Source organism: Colobus angolensis, unplaced genomic scaffold (genome assembly GCF_000951035.1).
Source record: "Colobus angolensis palliatus isolate OR3802 unplaced genomic scaffold, Cang.pa_1.0 Scaffold411, whole genome shotgun sequence".
NCBI classification, from domain to species: domain Eukaryota; kingdom Metazoa; phylum Chordata; class Mammalia; order Primates; family Cercopithecidae; genus Colobus; species Colobus angolensis.
Genome location: NW_012117500.1, coordinates 141,881 through 165,663, shown reverse-complemented (window position 1 = coordinate 165,663; position 23,783 = coordinate 141,881). Strand labels below are relative to the sequence as shown.

At 35.2% G+C, this 23,783-nt stretch overlaps 1 protein-coding gene across 5 annotated transcripts in view; it reads right to left on the bottom strand.

The window, feature by feature from the left end:
- The window catches only part of SLC4A7 (solute carrier family 4, sodium bicarbonate cotransporter, member 7), an 82,210-nt gene that overhangs the window by 18,316 nt on the left and 40,111 nt on the right, over nt 1-23,783 (bottom strand). For all 5 annotated transcript variants that reach the window (XM_011956219.1, XM_011956224.1, XM_011956220.1 and 2 more), the window contains 10 exons: nt 19,985-20,091; nt 17,687-17,861; nt 13,685-13,818; nt 11,976-12,221; nt 9,577-9,682; nt 7,012-7,173; nt 6,507-6,620; nt 3,773-3,934; nt 3,337-3,588; nt 582-650 (listed from right to left, as the gene is read on the bottom strand). In XM_011956219.1, coding sequence (XP_011811609.1) covers nt 582-650; nt 3,337-3,588; nt 3,773-3,934; nt 6,507-6,620; nt 7,012-7,173; nt 9,577-9,682; nt 11,976-12,221; nt 13,685-13,818; nt 17,687-17,861; nt 19,985-20,091 — 1,527 coding nt within the window. The remainder of the gene's footprint in view (nt 1-581; nt 651-3,336; nt 3,589-3,772; nt 3,935-6,506; nt 6,621-7,011; nt 7,174-9,576; nt 9,683-11,975; nt 12,222-13,684; nt 13,819-17,686; nt 17,862-19,984; nt 20,092-23,783) is intronic.

Genomic DNA, 23,783 nt, shown 5'->3' with positions numbered 1-23,783 from the left:
CTTAAGAAGTTTTATTAGGTTGTTTCCCAGTAACTACTAAAACAAAACAAAATAATGAAATCACTGGCTTAGCTAATAATCTTCAATAAGTCCTTCTATTTCTGTTTCCTAATTTATATTAGGATTTCTTCCTTTCCTGTCTCCCAACTGGTTAGTGTTTTGAGGATCACAAAATGATGTATCTGCTAGGCTTCATAAGCTGTATTGTGTTACACAAATGGTGGGTCTTGCTATTTTTATAGGAAACTAATATCTACCTTTTTAAGTACCAAAACTTTTTTTCAGTCCAATCCTTTTGATCCTCCCTCTCACTGTACTAGTCTTTATTGAGTTATAGGGCTTTTCATTGGCTTCAATTAAAAACAGGTAAGGACCATGTCAGCCCATGACCTCACTCTCTGGAGGAAAAAATGTGCAGTAAGCAAACAATCACTTGGCAAATGTCTGAAGTCTTCAGTTAGGAAACTAACCTGCCCACAAAATGTCAGAGTTGAGAATAAATCACTACCATCATTAAAATAATCTTTACATACTTAAAATATCAAGTTTCTATAGAAAATCATTAAATACTTAAAACTTGCCTGGATTCCTTTTAATGAGGAAACTCCCATATAAAGGAAAACACCATACAGAACAGGCATCGGAATAAACTGTAAATAAAATGACCACAATTAGAACTCACGGAGTAGTAAGTACACAAAAACATAATCAGTGAGTAATTACAGGGCTAGAATTAAAAGATCTTTCAATCATGAGGATTAGACCGATCTAACATTTCCACACATAAGAAAATTGCTAATATACAATAACCTGCTTGAAAAATGGCTCATCATCTACATATTGCTTCCTAAAAAGGGAGTATGTTCACTTAACAGCAGAGGTACTGCAGTCAGATTTAGTTTTAAGTCAAACCTAACCTTTCTGTACCTCGGTTTCTGTATCAGATTGCTGTGAAGATTCAATGACTTCAAATACATACAACACTCAGAAAAGCACCTGACACATATCAACCACACAAAAGGTGACAACCATCATTATTGCTATCACTACCTGCTGCAGTGAATATTATTATGCAGTAGCCTTTACTGAATATAGTAATTAAAATCCACCTCCAAAATAAAATCCTGAATACTTTGGCAGTTATGATGATCCCAAACTATCTATACAGTTCACACCTATTCATCCTGCAAGAAGGTCTGGCTATTAACAGAGCCCATCCATTTACTCGAAAACCACAAAAAGCAGTCTGACCTATGGAAGAAGTGTACTATAAGCAAAAACAAATTAAAAAACTACAGAGGAAAACCACATCTACTACATCTCTTCTAAACAACCTAGCAGGTCTTTCTAAGGACACTGGAAAAAAAGAAAACAATTTATGAAGCAGACATATTTTTAAAAATCCAAGCAATGCCTGTAATCTCAGCATTTTGGGAGGCTGAGGTGGGCAGGTCTTAAGTTTGAGACCAACCTGGCTAACATGGTGAAACCACCATCTCTACCAAAAACACAAAAAGTAGCTGGGCACGGTGGCAGGTGCCTGTATTCCCAGCTACTCGGGAGGCTGAGGCCGAGAATCATTTGAACCCAGGAGGCAGAGGTTGTAGTGAGCCAAGATCATGCCACTGCACTCCAGCTTAGGTGATGGAGTGAGACCAAAAAAAAAAAGAATGCTCGGAAAAGGAAACAATAAAAAAGAATGCTCGGAAAAGGAAACAATAAGAATGGGAAAAGCTCATGAAAATTAAATCTATAAACATCAAAATAACTAAAATTTTGTAGTAACAATTTTGATAAGACTGAAGACCAATATAATGATATGAAAAAAGGAGGAAATTTTCTTTAACAGCAACGGGGATGAGGGATAAGAATGTTAGACCAACTCCAAAAGGTCTGAGATCTGTTTAGCTGGAGTTGAAGAAATTTGTAACAGAGACAGTAGATGAAAGGGAAGTAAACAGGGGAAGAAAATTCCCCACAGCAGAAGGCACAAGTTTCTTGAGGAAACTAACAGAGACTAAGCAGGGTAAATGAAAAGCCCGTAACTGCCCCCCTAAGTATCTGAATGAAATTTCACAAAAATAAAAGTTAAAAAAAATTGTTTCGGTTTATCTTACAGAAAAGAGGGAAAAGGTCTCCATAAAAGTACAAAAACCAAATAGATTTCAGATTTCTCATTAGAAAATTGGTCTCTAGAAAACAATGACTTGAAGATCCAAAAGAAAATAATTTTGAACATCTAACTATGGATCAAATGTTGAGGTAAATAGAGACATTTTGAAATACGCAAGAACTCTGAACAAGTTCACCACTCATGGTACCATGTGTAAAAAGAATTTATCAATACAAAAAATGAATACGAGGAAAAACGGGAACCTGCATATACAATTTTTTACAGTAAGGGAAGGCAACAGATACTAGAAAGACTTATTTGGCCTCAAGGCTTGGGCTGGAGTAAAACAGGGTGTATTTCTGCCTCCCTGCAGGCAAATCACACTGCTTAGTCCTCAGCAAATATCATCATCATATCATTTATGTGTTCCCAGAGGGTTTAAGTTTCTGTAATCTAACTTACAGGAGAAGCAAGGAAGGCTTATCATCATAGCACAAAATGTAAATGTTAATAACAACTTTTACAATAATAAAATTAAAAATATAAGCCAACAAGAGGGATGTGATGGAAGAGAGAATGAGGATAGAGTCATAGGTGAAAGACACAACAACTTTAGGTCAGAAGCTCTCAAACTCTGTGGTCCCAAGACCCTTTCATAAACTTAAAAATTACTGAGGTCATTCCCCCTCCCCCACAAATACTTTTGTTTATGTGTTTTACACATATTGATATTTGCCCTTTTCTTTTTGTTTTTTGAGACAGGATCTCACTTTGTCACCCAGGTTGGAGTGCAGTGGCCCAATCACGGCTCACTGCAGCCCTGACCTCCCAGGTTCAAGCGATCCTCCACCTCAGCCTCCTGAGTAGCTGGGACCACAGGAACACGCCACCATACCTGGCTAATTATTTTCATTTTTATAGAGACAGGGTCTCACTATGTTGCCCAGGCTGGTCTTGAAACACCTGGCCTCAAGCAATCCTCCTGCCTTGGCCTCCCAAAGTGCTGGGATTACAGGTGTGAGCCACTGCACCAGGCATACGTTATTTTAAAAACATATACAGCTTACCACTGAAAGCTTGCTATACTAAAAACCCAATGAAATTATTTCCCAAGTAAACTGTGGAAAACAAACCTAATTTTAGATATTTTAAGTTTCATTTTCACATAACTAAGTATAGATGTTATAATAAGACTGTAAAACACTGCAAGAAAGAGATTTTACCTTTAGGACTGAAGTCATGAACACAGAGAGGCCCATTAGAATAAAAATCATTAGCCCTGTAACCCGCTGCTCACGAATTCCCAAAAACTTGGGTTGTTCCCCTGGAGCAGAACATTCAGATTCAACTTTTAAACTGTTGACATGACTTATTGACAACACTGTTGCAGCCACAAACCATGGAAGTCCCATGACAGAGCAAACTCCCAACATAACGCCAACCATGAGCAAATCAAGGTGATAGCCAGCTCCTTTCTGAAAAGTGAAATGAACATAAGTATCTGTAAGTCTAAATTGTTCCCTCAATTTAACATTCTACACTAATTATAAAGAGGGAAGAAGCTAATTTTCATCTTACATCTTCTAATGTTCCAATCATTATGAAAACACCTCAAACCCTTGAAGAATCACAATGCTTAAGGCAAAATTCTAAAATTACCTTCAATTTGTGCTCCTTTCTGTTTATAATTACAGCTGTGATTTGTTGATCCATAAAAATGAGAATGGTACAAAGCAAAGCAGGAATAGCAGCTATTAATAAGGTCCACCAAGGATTATCTCCCAGTGGGTTTATGATCCACCCTCTCTCTGGATGAGTAGGCTGTTAAATTAAAAATAATTTTTAAAAAGTCTCCTTGCTGTATTGCACTAAATTTCTACAACACAGACTTGATCTGTTCCACGAAATACCAAGGAATGGGAAATAACTTAAATCTTGAACTATATGGTGAATTATTTTCAAAGATGGCCACAGTAATTCTTCCTGTCCCTACAAGTGTACCTCCTGGCATGTGACTCAATCTTTCCACCTAGAGGTGGAGGCTGCTTCCTTAACCCCTGAAACCAGGATGACCCTGTCACTTACTTTAACCTACAGAATAAGGTCAAAGTGATACTATGTGATTTCTAAGTCTTAACCTTAACGAACCTTGCGGCTTCTTCTCTAGCCCTCTTTGAACCCTGAGATTATTACGCTGTTGAGTAAGCCTAGATAAGCTTTCTTGAGGATAAGACTATCCTCAATACAGTCTATATCGTAGTGGGTGTGGGGGGCAGTTCACCAGGCAACTATCCCAGCTGCTTCACCCATCTGAGCTGAGGCCTCAGATATACGAATGAAGGCATATTGCCCCTATTGATGGCTGCACCCCATAGAGCAGACCACAAACCAGCTAAGCTTAGTCTCAACTGCCACAGAATTATAAACAAATAAAGGGCTGTTATTCAAAAGTTTGTTATGCAGAAATTGATAAGCAAACTGGAATGTCATTTCCACATGTTCCAGCATAATTCATACAAGGCAAAATCAATCTATCTACTAAACTCCTAAACTAAACTGCGTTATAAGTCCTCAGACTTAGTGATTTTGACAGGGTCGGTACCAAATGAGAACTGGTCCTCAATACATGATATTTTCAAAGGAACTACTAACAAAAATAAGGCACTTTATGAGATACTAATACATTTTGACGGTACAATATAAGATTTATTTTATAGCAATTTTTTTTTAAGATCAAGAGAGTTTAGTATGTTTGGGAGAATACCGCATATATTGAAACCAAAAACATATGTTTTTATTACCTCGACTTGGTATTAAGCTTGTTTCTTCTTCATGAAAACATTTGTCAATATAAAAGCGAAATTTAATACTTTCAAAGTTCAGGTAATTCAATATTTCCACACTAATATATATTAAACTACCTCACACTTGATATTGTATATGAATAAAAATATTTTATTCTACTTATACAATGCCATTTACTCTTAAGAGTTCCTTGATTCGTTTCCCTAAGTATATTTTATGCCCCTTGAAATCAGCCTATTTATTACCTCAAAGTCACATCAATAAATGAATAACAAGGACATATTTAAGAACTAGAACAAGGAACTTAGGCCAGGATTATAGGAAATTACATCAAGTTTTGAACCAATACTAATTCATAGTTTCATTTATTTATATATTCTCATAAAATAAGCTTAAAGTTTAATATTTTCGTATTTTTATGTTAGAAACACAGACTTTCTAAAAATTGTTGGCAGATCATTTTCCACCTGTGTACCCTACTTTTAAAGACCACTGGCTTTAAAAATAACATTTTTTGGTTTCAGTGCAATATTATAAAATTAAATGATCTTCATTATATTCCTTATTTCAGATCCCCTTTAAACCAGATGCTTCTGAAAGAAGTCATATAACTTTAAATTAAATATAACCAGTGACACTACTCAAAATGTCTTTCCTTTTAGAATAAACAAAGGAGGATGGAAGAAAACAAAAACAGAGCAGAAGGAAAATGAATGTATTCAATTTGCTAATGAAAGCAGAAAATTCAAATGGATGTTCAGATCAAATAGCATTTTTCTTATAGAACACATTTCGTTTTCTCCTTATGCTACCGGAAATTGTTACATGGAACTTTCCAACTACTGTCAGATATATTACCCTTCTAGAAATTTAACTAGACCCTTTGTGCCACTCCTAGAAAATTCAATTTTAGGTTACCTTTTTTTTTTTTTTTTTTGAGACAGAGTTTCTCTCTTATTGCACAGTCTGGAGTGCAATGGCATGGTCTCAGCTAACTGCAACCTCCGCCTCCCGGGTTCAAGCGATTCTCCTGCCTCAGCCTCCTGAGTAGCGGAATTACAGGCGCCCACCACCTTGCCTGGCTAATTGTTGTATTTTTAGTAGAGACAGGTTTCACCATGTTGGCCAGGTTGGTCTCGAACTCCTGACCTCAAGTGATCCACCTGCCTTGGCCTCCCAAAGTGCTGGGATTACAGGCACAAGTCACTGTACCCAGCCTGGGTTACTTCTTTATAAAAGAATAAAGGGTGTTTCCTTCTCCCTGGAAGGTACAGCAAGAATTCCAGGTAGCAGAGCAAAGACTTTTTTTTTTTTTTTTAAATGGCTTCCTACATCTTACCACGGATATTTTCATTCACTCTCTCTAATGGACCAGCATTGATACTTTTAAGTTCACATGTCTCTTTTCTGTCCATATTGTCATTGTTTATATATATATGAAAAACACATATAAATTATTTCCTTTCAAAGCATCAGCTCTTCAGAGAGACTACATACTTTTGAAAAATAACTACTGAGAAAATAGTATCTTGCATTAAAGTAGTATGGTATTCCCAAGTAACAAATAGCCACTCGTTTTAATCCTTACCTCAAATTTTTCAGGAACATGAAGTTTAGGAGATGGAACTCCTACAAGGTAGTCAATTGTAACCATTATTACTATTGTGAGAAATACGGCAAAATCACTGATTGTCGATCGCACCTATGTTAAAGGGATCATGTTAATATAAACACAGAAATACTATGTGTTCCTGCTAAATAATTCACATCTTTCATTGACAAAATTGTCACTACAACGTATAAATGGAGCTTTTAACTAGTGACAATGTTAACAGTGAAACACATTTACATTTAATTCTTTCCAAAAATATAAGAAACACATTTCACAACTAACCTAACAACTCTTATGGTACCGTCATCTTCCTACTGCGAGCTCAGGCATGTAATATACATTTTTCACTATGAATAATTTCTTTATTAACCAGCTGGCATAGAGTATTAACCTCAAAAAATGTATTACCGTTTTGAAATAAACCAAGGAAATAAAAACCAAAATATGAGTATTACCAGAATTCCAAAATTATATCAGTTACCTTGGTAGGAAAGTAACGCTTGGTCTTAAATTGCTTGAGGAATGAAGACAGAAAAAATGTTGTGAAAAACAAGATGACACACCAAAAGAGCACATCTGGAATATAAGGTCCATGATGACCACAAGCTGACCCTAAGAATACACCATGAAGTTTTTTACATTCCTGAAAAAAGGGAGAGAGAAAACAGAGAATGGGGGATTCTTAAGTATTCAATAAATTATTATGAATTTCATTGACTCATGAGATGCAACTGATTGTAAGAGGCACCATTATTTTGTTTTCCTTATTTAAAAAACCTCATCCAGTCAACTATAACACACTACCAACTAATTGTAATATATATCCTGAGTTCAAGATATTATAATTTGAAAAATACGTGCATCTCAAATCACTAAAATACAGTATTTTGCCAAGTCACTTCATATACTCCTTTCTTTCAACTCCATATTCCCTATAGTGAAAGCCTCGTACTATTATTTGTGAAATGTTTCTTCTGCATTCTTGCTTGTCCACAATTTTACCGCTTTTGTCTCTGAACAAGTGGTTTAAAACAAAAGCAGCAGATAGAAAATTAATACTATGCTCTTTCATGATGCTGGACAAGACACGGCTACAGTATCTAAATTAAAATCAGTAATAAAAATTGTGTTTAGCTTTTCTGACTTGAATCAGTACCTTCAGACTAAAAGCACAGGACCATGAGCAGTAAAATGACCGTTAAAATATTTCCATTAACAAAATCAGTAACATAATAATATAGCATAATAAAATGCAATTATAGAAACTACTGACTTCATTTTCCTTTAGGGAAAAAAAAATAACTGAAAGGCAACCAGAGATTAACAGAAGTACATGCCACTAAAGTTCTCCTTTTTCTTACTTATAGTCTAATGAAGCTCATTTTAACAAGTCAGTTGTACCAAAAGAAAAATAGTTAAATGTTCCATTATTTTCACATGCCATGTGCTGAGATTAGTAAACCTAATCCATTCCATGGACCATGAAATTAAAAGCTATACCATTACCAGAAACACAAAAAAACCCACCCTGCAAGGCCCATTGGGATAACATGAAAATACTTATATCAATAAAAGACATCTGACGCATCATGAAATGAATTCTTTGTAACAAATCACTTTCATTTGAACACCTCTATTAACTATACCTCTTCCTTAACAAAAATGACTTTTTAAATATAAAATAGTAAAGCATGAATCTATGTTTTATCTTTTGTTTTTAGAGACAGGGTCTCATTCTGTCACCCAGGCTGGTGAGCAATGATGCTATCACAGATCACTGTAATCTCCAACTCCTAGGCTCTAGTGATTCTCCCTCCTTACTCTCCCAATAAGTTAGCTACACACGTGAGTCACAATACCAGGGTAATTTTTTAATTTTTGTAGAGATGGTGCCTTGCTATGTTGCCCAGGCTGGTCTCTAACTACTGACCTCAAGCAATACTCCTGGCCTTGTCCTCCCAGAGTGCTAAGGTTACAGGTGTGAGCCACCATGCCTGGCAATTGTTACTGCTTTAAATCAGCACTGCCCAATAGATATATTAGATGATGCAGATAATGTAACATTTCAATCACAGAAATAATGGAAATACAGAAGCCAGTAGTCACATGAATTGACTCAACACCTGAAATGTGGCTAGTTAACTGAAAAACTAAACTTTTAATTAATCTTAAGTTTAAATAGACACATGTGGCTAATGGCTACTGTATTGGACAATACAGCTTAAATTATCAGTGGCATTAAATTTCAGTTAATACCCTTCAAATTATATAGTTATAAACTAACTATCATCTTAGTAAGAAAGGAATGACCTACAGTTACTTATACGATATAAAAAGCACAAGGGTAGCTCAAGGGACCTTAAGTCTTAATTCTAACTACTGGCAAACTTTACATCCTTATTTCTAACTCCCAGGCTTGAAAATGTCAAAAATAAATATTCCAGGGTTAGGACAATATTCCCCCAACAGAACACAAACATCTGTAATAGTATTCAGCACACAGTAGGTGTTCATTACATGTTGTTATCCTTTTTCGTTTCTCTTCCCTTAATGTTCAACTCAGACTAGTCTTGATGAGTTAGACAAAGTTAACTTAGACATTTAGGACATTAACACAGCTCTTCATGATCTTCTAAATAAGCTGTCAATAGAGCAGATGAACTGATAAAAAGGCAGTGTAAGTGGATATAAAATATTGTAAAGTCCAGTATATGTAGCCACAGTCCCAGTAAACACTTCCTTTGAACTTATCAATCTAAGTAGAATTAGAAAACAGAAGTATATTCACATCTTTATACTGTTCATATCTTGGAAGTCAAATATAATTCCCCTTTATCTCTCATGCCAGTTTCATTCTTTTCAGCCTATACTTTCGAGCACATGTTACATAAAAAAGTAGCAACTACTATCTGGTCAAAACAACACTACGTACTGAAAACATACTACCTATCCATCAATCAAGAAGAAAATGTATGTCTAATTAGAAAAAGCTAAAAGAACCAGATCAATATCTATTACAAAACCCTTTATTTCAAAACATACTCACAGAAACAGTCAGATTTTTCCAGGAAATATTGTGTGCTGTTATATTCTCTTTCTTCCATTGTGCTAGAGTTTCATTGCTGGGGTTAGGAGGTTCAATACATACACATCTGAGAAATTAGAGTAGTATACATTTTTAAGGATCCTGAATTTCATGCTTACATTTTACTAAATCAATTACACAATGTGGTAGTTTTTAACTTTTTTTTTCCCCCACATTGCAAAGCATGGAGACTAGAAGGTGAAAAATACATCAGAAACAACAGAATGGAATCAAGTTTGGGTTACAGAAATAAAATAAAACCAATACAAATATCAAAATGTTTAGTTAATGAAGCTAGTTATGTCCCTGGCAGGGGGCACTATTTTACTTAAAAATCGGAGATGATTCCACCATGTTTAGCAAGATTAGTCTCCACTAAAGCTTATCTATTCAACCTCCATAGCAGTTACTGCTGTCTCCTCCCACTCCCCCATAGCAGGTACAGATTCCCAGTAAATTATACTACCATTAATTCTTTATAACTGACAAGCCCTACCTACTCACAGTCACCCTTTGTTGATCTTAAGGCTCATTCTTAAAGAAATAAATAAAAAATAGTTTCTCCTCAGGACAGGACTAGGAGAGTCATAAGGAAATCAGAGTTCAGTTCATATCCAGAACTATTTCAACTGCCTAAAGCTAGAACACACATAAGCAAAGAAACTTTTAAATACGGACTTAAAAGATGAAAAGAAATAATCATGAACGTTCCAAACTAGATTATGAACTGTTTGAGAAAAGGCAAAAAGACAGACTTTGGAGTCCATTCAGGCGCTTTTAGTAGTTGACTGACCTAATGCAAGTTTTAACCTCCAAGGCCATCAGCTTCTTCATACACAAAAGGGGCTATGACGTGAATAAGTAACACTACAAATACAAATTTATAATATAAATTAGGCAACACTCCTAACACAGTGCCTGCAGACGCTCACAGAATGTTGAGCAAATAAATGTAATTCACATGTAATTACCCAGTTAACTAGAAGGAAACACTGCTCTAACTGGCTGACACTAACTATAAAAGGCATGCTTTATAAAGGTCAAAGAAGCAAAAGGCAAGGAAAGAAAGTTTAAAAAAAATTGCTGAAATTAAAGCTTCTAAGAGGAAAGAAGATAGCATATAATAGATTGGGCATCATAGTGTCACTAGTATATTCAAATAGGTCAGTGTCTTACAGGAATTTTCATACCCTCTTTATTCTGTCCGTCAAAGTTGAGAGTGTGCAAGGAAAGGTAGCAGGGGAAGAAGAACGAATGAACAAAAGGGGAAAGTACATGTATCTGGGGCTTAGGTGGGTAGAAAAAGAAAAGCTGTATCCTTTTGTGTCTTTTGGTAACCATATTTTTCCCTGTAAATCAATCAAATGCAGTTCCACATTTACACCAAGCGTGACTGTTAAAGACAGCAAATAAAGGCATCTACTTAAATATATCTACTTTCAAAAGCCTATTTTACACTTATTGAATATACTTGCCAAACTTTTGTAACTATTATACATTTATTTTCAAACCCTATTTTATTCTAGAATTTACAAAGATTTTCATTGCACATTTTTCTTACCAAAAGGAAAACACTAAACAGCAGACGAATGTATTGAAATAACTTCCAGTAAAAATTATCAAGCTTCAGCCAGGCGCAGTGGCTCACGCCTGTAATCCCAGCACTTTGGGAGGCCGAGGCAGATGGATCACCTGAGGTCAGGAGATCGAGACCAGCTTGGCCAACACGGCGAAACCCTGTCTCTACTAAAAATACAAAAATTAGCCAGGCATGGTGATACGTGCCTGTAATCCCAGCTACTGGGGGGGCTGAGGCATGAAGATCACTTGAACCGGGGAGGCAGAGGCTGCAGTTAGCTGAGGTTGTGCCACTGCACTCCAGTCTGGGCAACAGAGAGAGACTCTGTCTCCAAAAAAAAAAAAAAAAGAATTCAAGCTTCAGAAATATTAATGAAGATGAAAAATTTGAAGAACATTTTTAAAAAGTCTACATTACATTATACATCTAGGATTTAAAGAATATAAGATCCAATGTAATAACTGCCTGATTCAAATATATAGTGGATCAGTTGCCAAACTATCAAATTTAAATTGGCCAATCCAATTCAAACAGAAGACCAAAACATATACATGTGAATAAGCTATTTCAGTGAACAAAAAACACTGAATTTAATCGACTATATTTTTGTCCATTGAATGCTGTGACAAAATCTCATCTGAAACAACCACATCACTATCACATGGCTAGCTAAGGAGTTATAGCTAGTTACACTATCAGACTGCAAAAAAATTCATTTTCTGAGGCTCTGACATCTCTGTAAAAACACATTTTAATATTAGGAGAAAAGAGAAATACTTACGAGTAGCTGGTCAGTTTATCTAAGTTGTTGTGCATATTAAATGCATATGTTTCTCCTAAATCAAAGAGCTTCTCCAAAGCCTCGTAGATGAATATGATACAAATGAGGGCTGCAAAAGCCTCTTCTGTAAATCGAGTAATATAACACACAAGGCTGCTTGCATCTGTTGCAACCAAAACAATGCACAAGAAAGAAGTCCACAGACCAATACTGGTTCTTAAAGACAGATAAGAAAGTTGATAATCTCTGTTTAGAAAGAAAAATATGAATATGATAAACATGTGTGGAATAGTATTTGTACCTAAAATTTTTCATAGCAAGCAATGGAACAGCATGAAAACATGATTCCTAAAAGAGGATGAATTACAAAATGACAACCTAACGACTAGAGAAAACTCTGTATCTTTTTCTGCTTCAACTGAAGACTAGCTTATTAATAGATTTGTTTATTACACTTATATAAAAGATTTACAGTGAAAACCTACTAGGCAATAAATATTTCAAAATCATTACAGCTCACTTTCTAAATCAGTTATGAGTAAATGACAGGTATGGTGTCTATATGAAAAAACAATTGCATCTTACTCCCTCTAAAGATCCAGACGTCATGTGTATCAATACAGTAATCAGCTCCAACATTATTACCATCACTACCACTACCCTCCTCTCCCATTACCACCACAGAAAGTGATTTCTTATTTTAAACCTCCAGAAATTATTACCAGAATCTATACTTCAGGTCACTGCATTCTCTATTATTTACGTGGCATGCCGGATTGGAATCAGATTCAGCTTGTTTAGTGAGTACAGAATCAGAAAGAGAGCTGGATCCATCAAATATGTAATAGCATCAAGTTGTTTCAAACTAAAATATACAAACTTCATTAATGTCACAAAAGGAAGAATATTAGGTGGCTCACGCCTGTAATCCCAAACTTTGGGAGGCCAAGGCAGATGGATCACCTGAGGTCACGAGTTCGAGACCAGCCTGGCCAACATGGTTAAACCCCATCTCTACTGAATTGAAAATACAGCAATTAGCCAGGTGTGGTGGCGGTGCCAGTAATCCCAGCTACTTGGGAGGCTGAGGCAGGAGAATCACTTGAACCTGGGAGGCAGAAGTTGCAGTGAGCCAAGATCGCACCACTGCACTCTAGCCTGGACAACAGAGTGAGACTCAGTCTCAAATAAATAAATAAATAAATAAATAAACAAACAAACAAACAAAATAAGGAATAGTATTAGCCATGCTGAATTCAAAGTCTAACAGCTACAGTACCCTATATTCATTTCTACAGTGTGAACAACCTCACCAATGGAAACTGACACTTCACTCTGATTGCTTCAACCCAATTCAGATTAACACCTTCTTACTGGTTTAAATTTGTTAGCACAAAGGATTTGTATTTAGCCCTCAAGTGATCTGCTTATCAGCATTCAAATCCACTGATTTTATACTCAAGGACAATCTTACTTTCTTCATCTCCAAGTTACTGGATTAAGAATGGAAGGGGCCAGAGTATGGTCAATCATACAGTAGCTCAAAAATAATGAGAATGCGCATATATTGACCAAATTACTTTTCAGCAATTAAATAACTCCTAAGTTAATAAACAATTTCATATATAATTGTGTGTATATATATATACACACACAAACAAACACACACACACAAACACATGTGATAAGTAGAGAGGGCTATTACTTACCTGCAGAATTTATATAAAATTTTTTCAAATACTAGAACTGGACCTGTGCTCCCCAATATTGTCAGAGGTTGCCCAGCAAACAATGAATAGGCAATCCCAGTTAATGATGCTCCAAAAAGAGACTCTATTGCACTCTGTTTAAGGAAAAAAGAAATGAATAAAAGCAATACATCATAAACATTTCTCTAACCTACTATAACACTTGTAAGACATCTGGAAAATAAAAATACCCATCAAGCAGTTATAAAACCAACACCACTTTGAGTTTTTAATATAAAATATAAAAAATTACAAATACATTTTAAATACACAAGAAAAAAAATCTTTCTTTTTGCATATTAAAAACTTTTGCGATCATCCTTAATTCAAAACTCAATACAGGTTGAGTATCCCTAATCCAAAACTCCACACTCCAAACTTTCTGAGTGCCAATACGACACTCAAAAGGAAATGCTCATTAGAGCACTTCAGATTTCAGATTAAGGATGTTCAACCAGAAGTATAATCCCCCCAAAAAAATCCAAAATCTGAACTACTTCTGGTTCCAAGCATTTCAGATAAGGGATACTCAACCTGTGCTGTGGGATGAAAGGAGCAAAGAATAAATGGGAGAGACACACACAAGGGCTTCAACTTTGTAAGTTCCATTTCTTAAGTCTGTGAGTACAGAAGGATATGTGTTATTTTCAATACTTTTATATGGCTGAAATAGTTCATTTTAAAAATAAAAAATAGTAAATAATATGGTGCTACAAAAAAGAACTGCTATAAAAAGATCTTTCAAATAGGTGATAAATCAACATGTGACTATCTTTCTCAAACTGATTTCTAAAGGGCAAAACTTTCCACATATTTTAAAGAAATTAATCTAATATGATAGGCTTAATCAATTTTCAAAACTGAAATACTTAACAAAATAAATGAGAAAAATCTCCTCAAAATAATTTATGGTAACCATAAATGACAAAGTATCACTAAAGTTTGGCAAGAAAAGATAAAGAGAAAATGAAAGACTAAGAGAATTTAAATCAACGTTAGCACGCTAATTTTGTACAACCACCACCATTACATTCTAACTAATTAGGCTATCAGATGATTAGTTATGCCACTAGAAAAAGGGGGAAAGAATCAGAAAGTAAGGAATGAATAGTTTACCATATACAAACATCAAGGTCAACTGGAAAGTACTATCCAGAAAAGCCAGCCCATTAATTGGTAAAGGGAAGGAAAAAAGAAGCTTGTAAGAAACAATCCTGCTGAAATGAGAAGCAGCGCAGCAACAGGCAAAGAGGAGGGCTTCCGAAACTGGATTTCCAGTGGGAAGACTGACTACTACTAGGTGTTCAGCCATGGCCATATCTTAACCTTTCTAAGCCTAAGCTTTCTCACTTTGAAATGGAGGTGATGATAACTAGAACATAAATAGTATTTGCAAAAACACCTAGCAAGCATGGTGTCTGGCACACAGAATACAGTCAATGAATGGCAGCAATTCTCATCATTGGCTAGAACAGTATCTTCCAAAATCAAAATCACAAAATAACAGTAAGCAATGAAACTATACTTCCACTATTAGAATAAAAATTGGGATCAAACTCAAAGATAAACAAATTTATCTTTTGGTAACATAAAGGAGAAGTGTCCATGTTAATGACACATTTGTTAATTATATGGCCTAAATTTGTTTTCTTGCCTGTGGAGAAAATGTTTGTTCTTAGAAGACACTGCTAAGCCATCATAAAATCCTTAGTTCAATTACAATAAGCATATTTAGGAATGAATTTATGCAGAGCTTAAGTCAAAGGAAAAGAAATGGGCCAGGCGCTGTGGCTCACGCCTATAACACCAGCACTTTGGGAGGCCAAGGTGGGTGGATTGTTTGAGCCCAGGAGTTCAAGACCAGCCTGGGCAACATGACAAAATTTTATCTCTACAAAAAAATACAAAATATTAGCTAGGTGTGGTGGTACACGCCTATAGTCCCAGCTACTCCAGAGGCTATGACAGAAGTCCAGCGAGATCAAAGCTACAGAGAGCCAAGATCATGCCACTGTACTATATAGCCTGAGGGAAACAGTGAGACTCTGTCTCAAAAAAACAAAAAGTAGAAACAAAGGAAAAAAATGTCTAAATGGTATCCATACAGAGAGAGAAAGCAAAACATTGAGACAAGAAGCAAGGAGATGTCAAAAAAGACAATAACAAGGGCAAATGGGTATAAAATTAAGGTTCCCCTCTCCTAATCTTGGGTGGAAAAGCAGATATTGCCATATGAAAATCTTTTTTTTTTTTTTCTAATTTTTGAAGTGTTTCTATGTTCACTGCCATACTGTTACTTGTCTTTTCCCTAAAGAAATCACAGCCTGGCCAGGCACGGTGGCTCACGCCTGTAATCCCAGCACTTTGGGAGGCTGAGGTGGGCGGATCACGAGGTCACGATATCGAGACCAGCCTGACCAACATAGTGAAACCCCATCTCTACTAAAAATACAAAAATTAGCTGGGCGTGGTGGCGGGCACCTGTAGTCCCAGCTACTCAGGAGGCTGAGGCAGGAGAATTGCTTAAACCCAAGAAGCGGAGGTTGCAGTGAGCCGAGATCACACCACTGCACTCCAGCCTGGTGACAGAGCGAGACTCCACCTCACACACACACACACAAAAAACACAGCCTATTACACTGCCTGCCTACCTCATTCTCACATTCAGAAGTTTCCTTTGTACTCATCAGAAGGCCTACCTACCCTTACCTTCCACTCACACACCATACTATTTTGTCTTTTACACTTTTTTCATTTAGAATCCTTGAGCACAGGAGATACTGGCTATTCTTACACTTATCTATATTCCTCCAATGCCAAACACATTGTCACATGTGCAAGATATCAAACAGCAAGCAAGATTAGATGGGCAGGTAATGAATGACAGTCCATGAACAAAGAGGCAGCAATTCTATGATGTAACAGATAAAACACATTTCCATGGGGACCAGCAGAGTGACATGCACAATTTGTGACAGCACATAAAGCAACTCACTAAAAATATGGACCTTTGATACAATGATTAAAGACTAAGGTAAAAAGATTTACATAATCCAAAATAAATTCAGAGTTGAAAGAAAATTTCAGTTGTCAGGTTTATTTCATGTTTAGATCATGAAATATTTTAATTAGATAATTATGCCTTAGCTTTGGTTATTTTTTAGCCTTTGATCTATAAAAAAAAATGAATGTTCTCCCAAGAATAAATATAATTAAGTAAAATACACTTAAGAATTACAAATTGTCTTATTTAAACGCCTTATTAAACTGATTAAAATGCATATCAACAACAACAAAGAAATGCCTTTCATTTTACAAAGCATCATAACTCTGAATACAGTATAACCAGGAACAGGAAAACATAAAAACTTTCATTTTAGTAATATCAAAGAAAGAAGCTTTCAATTATATTTTCTAAATAAAAGTTTTAGCTACTTTCACATAGATTTAATAACAGCAAAATTAAATGCCACTTCAAAATGCCACAGTTTCCACAATTATGTTCTATTCTTCCAGTCTAGTCTAGGCCTACCAGCCAGGACTGAGGAGTTAATATTCATCACGTGGCTCTAACTAATCCTATGATATCTTACAGGATATGAAGTAGCCCCACTGATAAAAACCCCCATGACCCACCCAGAATCAGTTCAACTGGTGTCTTCTCCCAGTCCACCCCACCTCAAAAGACAATCCAAGCCTTTTACTCAATTTATAAAACCATTCATCCAGCAAGCCAAAGTAAACCTTTTTTAAATTTTTTTTTACCTCAACTGTGCATCTTCTGTTCAAATGGCTTCCCCATGTTTTCCACAGCAATTACCTTTGGGGAAAGTCTGCTTTGGGTCACGTTAATCATGCTGTGGGTAGACTCTTCAAATGAAAGTATGAATAGTGAGACAAATGCATACAGACACTTGCCTCTGAAGAGCTAAGAGCCTGGCCACTACCAATCTTTGTACTCACTATTCTGCCTTCTGTAGCTTCTCCAAGCAGCCCTCCAAAAGTGATTACAGGAGACATACAGGCACAGTATAGGAAAAGAATCGAGGCCAGGCACTGCAGGCTTAATGCATCCTTGAAGTCACTCAAGAAAAAAGGTGCTTTCCTTTTGATGTCAAGTATCAAACCACCAAAAAGCCTAAATAGGTGAGATGAAACTCGTCAAACTGTACACTAGAGGATTCTAGCTAGTTCAAACTACAACTATGGGCTACACAAAACTGCTGGTGCCTAGGTGTTTTGTCAACAAAATGTTAAATCCAATTTAACTTATAAATTACAGAAGATACACTCATTTAATCTACTGATAGAGGAATGTTATATTTCATTAAGAGACAGATATCTGTATTTTACGGACTATATCATGAAAAGATTGCAGGCAAATGATTTTATATGAGTAAATGTAATTTTGGACACAAATGTGCAAGGCAAGGTATAACAAAATAAACGAAACCAAACAACCCATTTATGAAAATGTGCATAAGCAATTCTATTAACTGTCTATATCAAAATCTTCAAGGCAACAATCACAAATACGAGGAAGGCAATTATTATCCAAATACGCTTTCATATAAATGTAGTATGTTGTGCTTAGATGCACAAGTAGTATGAATTCAGTAACTTCAAAAGCTTTTAAAACTAGTACTTCAATCATATAAACACTTTGTCTAGGGGGAAAAAAATACCTAAAAACCATTTCAGGATATTTAATTTACTGTGTATGTAGACAAACTAATACATACATTAATAAAACAGGTTTCAATTAGTAGATTAAAAATCTGTTTGTACATCAAAGCCATACCATTTCAACATTTTTAACAATTAGTCTTATGGATACATCTAACTTGAAGACATTCCAATAAAATATAAGCTCCATAAGGGGAGACTTTTTCTTGTTTACTGCGTTATCTACAGTGTCTAGAACACTACCTGGGAAATAGTAGGCACTCAACAAACACTGGTGATTAAATCGCTAATTCGTTTTAATACTCAAAAAATAAATAATCATTCAAATTCCAACTGCAAGAAAACAGACCCAAAAAACTAACATTAAGCTTTCAAATGCTTTGGATATTTCAAGTTTTACCATTGTAATTTTTTTAAGTTAATACTGAAATAAATCCTAAACACAAATTGACAAGTAGTACTCTGTTCATAATCTGACAGCAAGGGGAATCAGCTTGCAATAAAAAAGTTGCCATCAATAATCTAAAATATGAATCTATAGTATATCATCAAATCGATAATTACTTAGTAAAGGGTGTACAGATGCTCTCAGGTGACTGAGATCAGTGGAGGCCTGACACAGTACTTCTCAATGACTAACCCTATGCCAGTTTGAAGAAGCGATAATAGTTAATAACAGAATAGTACTGTTCACACAGGGTCAAAATCTTTTCTCTATTGTATTCACAGAGACTAACACACTTCATTAGTCAATGAATTAACTGTGAATTTCAGTTTCTCTAAAGTCTACATTCAGTATTCCAGTTACTTATTTTTATGATATAGTACCCTTTAAGGATGTCATCAAAATCCCTAATATTGTATCTGTTAAAGATGTTTTTTTTTTAAACAAAAATTTAATATTTAAGATTATTTAATTCCATACTGACCACCAGTGGACAATAAAGAATCAATAGCCACATGCTTTTCCACAGTATGAAAATACTATAACATTTATCTACTTCTACAAAATATTAAGGCAATGTTTGCATCTGCCAATATTTCTATTTTTTGTTACAAAAATTAACTTCTTAAACAATTTTTCTAGCTGGGTTTCCAGAGAGCAATACAATGGTTCAATCATGCTTGTCCATGGAAGATTACCTCATGATATAATGCTCATTTAAGAGTTTTAAATCTGTGCACATATACAAAGAAATTATTAGTTGTAGTTACTCTCTGTTCCCATAATTCTCTAACTCAATATGAAGACTTATAAGAAGACTCTACACCTTCTTCAAGAACCTTCTGTATAAGCAATGGAAATTAACCTACACACTATATAACTGCAATACTCTGAATATACAGTCTATTATTTTCCTTTTAAACTAAAGCTTGATACATACTAATATAATTATTTATAAATTTTCTTATATATTTATACATATAAATTTTCCTTATATATAATAATGCACATTTTTCTAAATATGAAAAAATAATATAGAATAGCTTCCAAACACTTGGAAAAAAATATAATATTTATGTTTTCATCAAATCATCCCCCAGACCCCTCAAAATATCAGTATTTGCACCCACCGTCCGGTCCTCTGTAGCTCAGGCCCAGCATGATGAGCAGCCTCTTTAGGAGTCTCACCTGATATGGGGGTAGATCCATTGTGAAACACAGGAATCTTTCTCTTTTCCTGAATTTCACAAAAAAACATTATTTTCAGAATTCTATTTTGAGAAAACTTGAGATGGCATCTTCAATTACAGTGAATATCAGATTTTATATTGATTATGTATCTAATCAGTTCTCCTAGAAAAGAATGCTTCCTAAAATAAACTCTCTTCTGAAATAGATTGCTCTTTAAAAATAGAATCTACTATCAGTTTCTATTAATATTTTACATTTCTAATTAGCTTTCTGAATCTTATATTCTAATTATCAATATACTATAAAATATATTCACACATACCATTTCAAACTCCTATTCACCAATAGCTACAAACAGAAGTAACCTCCAAAAAAGCAGCTCTCCCACCAAAACTTTAAAAATACTGCTCCTGTTAACTATTGAAAAATATGCTTTACATTAAGAAAAAAGTAAATTTCATTTTTCTTCTACTAAAATACTTCCCTTAAAAAATAAGAGCTGTTTGATAAACATGTTTCCACAAAAATTAACTTCGCATGACATTTTATTACAAATTCAAGAGTACTATTCACATGAGACAGGATTTCTCCCCCTCTGTTGAAGACAAAGAAACGAACTTTTAACTTGTTACATCAAGAGATTGCCAGGGCTAAAAATATGTGTGTGCATGTGCACATACAAGGGGAAAGATGAAAGAAAAGGAAACAGAGAGGTAAAGGGAAAGGGAGACAGAGATCTGTCATCCCAGGAGGTTTACTGGGTCAAAGGCTCTAGTTGAATTAAAGACTTCTGCTAGCCAGTTTACATGTTCCGTATTTAGAGAATAGCAAAGCCCATCTACAAATAAAAGATTGCCATCTGAAAATGTCAAAATCTCACAAAATTTCAATTTTCAAACTTACATCTTAAAGAGGAAAGGGATAAAATTTTAGAACTCCTAGGAAACAAAAATAATTTGAAAAACTACAAATTATAAAATTGTGGTTTTGGCCAGTATTTTTAATTTAATTAATCATTTAATTGATTTAAATTAATCATTTACTTGATTTGATTAAAGACAATGGCCGAAACCACAATTACTTTTGCGCCAACCTAATACAACCCATGAGACCCAGGCAAAGCACATTCAAGAAAATTAATAAATTATATTAACAAAAATGAAAGAAGGAAAAAAAGTGAATTAAACAACTACCTCAGAAAATGTGAAAACAAAAAAATCTTTTCTGGACAAAAGTGAAAAGAACGAAATAAAACAGCTAACAGCAGAAACTAAGATACAAAATAAAACGCATTTTTTAAAAGTACTAAAATAAATTTTAAAGGCTGCTGTTTGAAAAATACAATAGACCTTTAATAACAAAACAAAAAAGGGTAAGAGGCAATAATTTCATAGTGAGCACATTTTATATACATACATATATACATACTACACTTTATATAACTCCATGCAAATAAATTTGAAACCTAGATGAATCTGGTAATACACTAGGAAAACGATTTACCAAAACTGACACCAGAAAAAATAGGAAGTTTTACATATACCGATTTCCAAAGAAATAAGCTAATTGTTGAAGTCTACATGACAAAAGATTCAAGCTCAAAAAAATTTACAAAGGAAGTTTTCCAAACTTTTAAAATCAAATTATTCCACACCATTTGAAACCGTTTAACACCACAAATGAAAACTTACAAATTTTTTTATGAAACAAGTATACTTATGTGAAGTATAAAATGTGAAGATGGCACAAAAATCTATAAACCAATCTATAGTAATACAAACAAACTAGTAGACACAGACCACTACCACTTTAAAGTCCAAACTGGGTTGACTCCAGGAATTCTTTCATATTCAAAAATCTATTCGTAAGATTTACCATAATAATTGATAAATAAAATTAGTATAACCATTTGCCAGAGACGCTGAAAAGGCATTTGATAAAATTCTACATCAATTTATATTTTAAATATCAATAAAAAAGAAATAATGTTACTTTCTTAACATGATGAAATGTATATTTTGGCTCCAATGTCATTATCTTACTTAAAGGGAGAAATACTAGAGATATTTGACTACAGTGAGAAACAAGGTAAGAAATGCCTATTTAAAGCCCATGCTATTTAACACTGTACTAGAGATTTTAGTCAATACAATTAGACAACAGAAAACAATTACAAGATTTAGAAAAGGAGGAATAAAACTATCTCTTACTTACAGATTATATGATGACTGAAAAACTATTACAAACAATTAAGAATGGTAACAGGATTAAAAATACACAGTTGAGGCCGGGCGTGGTGGTTCACACTTGTAATCCCAGCACTTTGGGAGACCGAGGCAGGTCGATCACCTGAGGTCAGGAGTTCAAGACCAGCCTGGCCAACATGGTGAAACCTCGTCTCTATTAAAAATACAAAAACTAGCTGGGCATGGTGGCAGGCACTTGTAATCCCAACTACTCAGGAGGCTGAGGCAGGAGAAACACTTGAACCCGGGAGGCGGAGGTTGCTGTGAACTGCGATCGCGCCATTGCACTCCAGTCTGGGTGGCAAGAGCAAAGCTCCATCTCAACAAAAATAATAAAATACACAGTTGATTCTTGAATAAACAAGGGAGTTGGTACCAACTCCCACGCAGTTGAAATTTTGTGTACAGCTCCCTGAAACTCAATCTAATAAGCCTACTGTTGACTCGAAAGCCTTACTGGTAACACGAACAGTCGAACATACATTTGGCACGTTAGAGGTGTTATAACCTACATTTTCACAATACAGTAAGCTAGCGAAAAGAAAATATTAATGGAAATACATCATAATTTCTATTTCACTTATTTCATTTCTCTTAAAATGTGGACAGTACCAATACTTGTTTCCTGTAGTACCCAAACCATAGAAGGATCCATGTCGCAAAAGAAGTCAAAAGCAATCCTGAATGATCAGAACCCTTCTGCCAGATCAGCTGATGTCAATTTGTTTTCTGGCACTACTAATTCTATATCTTTGTCCTCATCACCAGCACTGGTTCGGAAGCACTGATCTCCATCGAGTTGTGTTCTGTTAACTCCTCTGGTGTGGTGTTTATTAGTTCTTGAGCTTCTCCAAGATCCACATCTTGAAACCCTTCAACTTCCACCTTTTTTGCCATATACACAATTTCCTTGAGTGGCTCTGTCGTAAAACCTGTTAAGTCATGCACAACATCTGTACAGTTTCACCAAGAAGGAATTTACTGTTTCAGGTTTGATGATGTTCCTGGCTTTTTCTATAATAATGATGGTGTCTTCAATGGTGTAATCTTTGCAGACTTTCATGATGTCCTTGCTATCCAAGGTTCTCTTCCAGAGCATTAATAATCTTTTCTATATAGCATCTAATGTAACAAGCCTTAAAGGTCCTCAGTCCCCTAATCTAGAGACTGAACTACAGACGTTGTGCTTGGGTACAGGTGGACCACTTCGACACCTTTGGTGTTGAACTCACAGGTTTTGGGTGGCCAGAGGCATTGTCTAATATGAAAAAAATTTTTAAAGGCAGCCCCTTACTGGCAAGGTACTTCCTGACTTCAGGAACAATGTACTGATGGGACCAATCCAGAAAAAGGGTTCTCATTCAGGCCTTCTTGTACAACAAAAAGACTGGAAGCTGGCATTTATCTTTTCCTTTCAAAGCTCAGCATTAACAGCTTTATAGAGAAGGGTAAATATCATAAATTGGAGTGCATTTGCACAAAACAGTTAGCT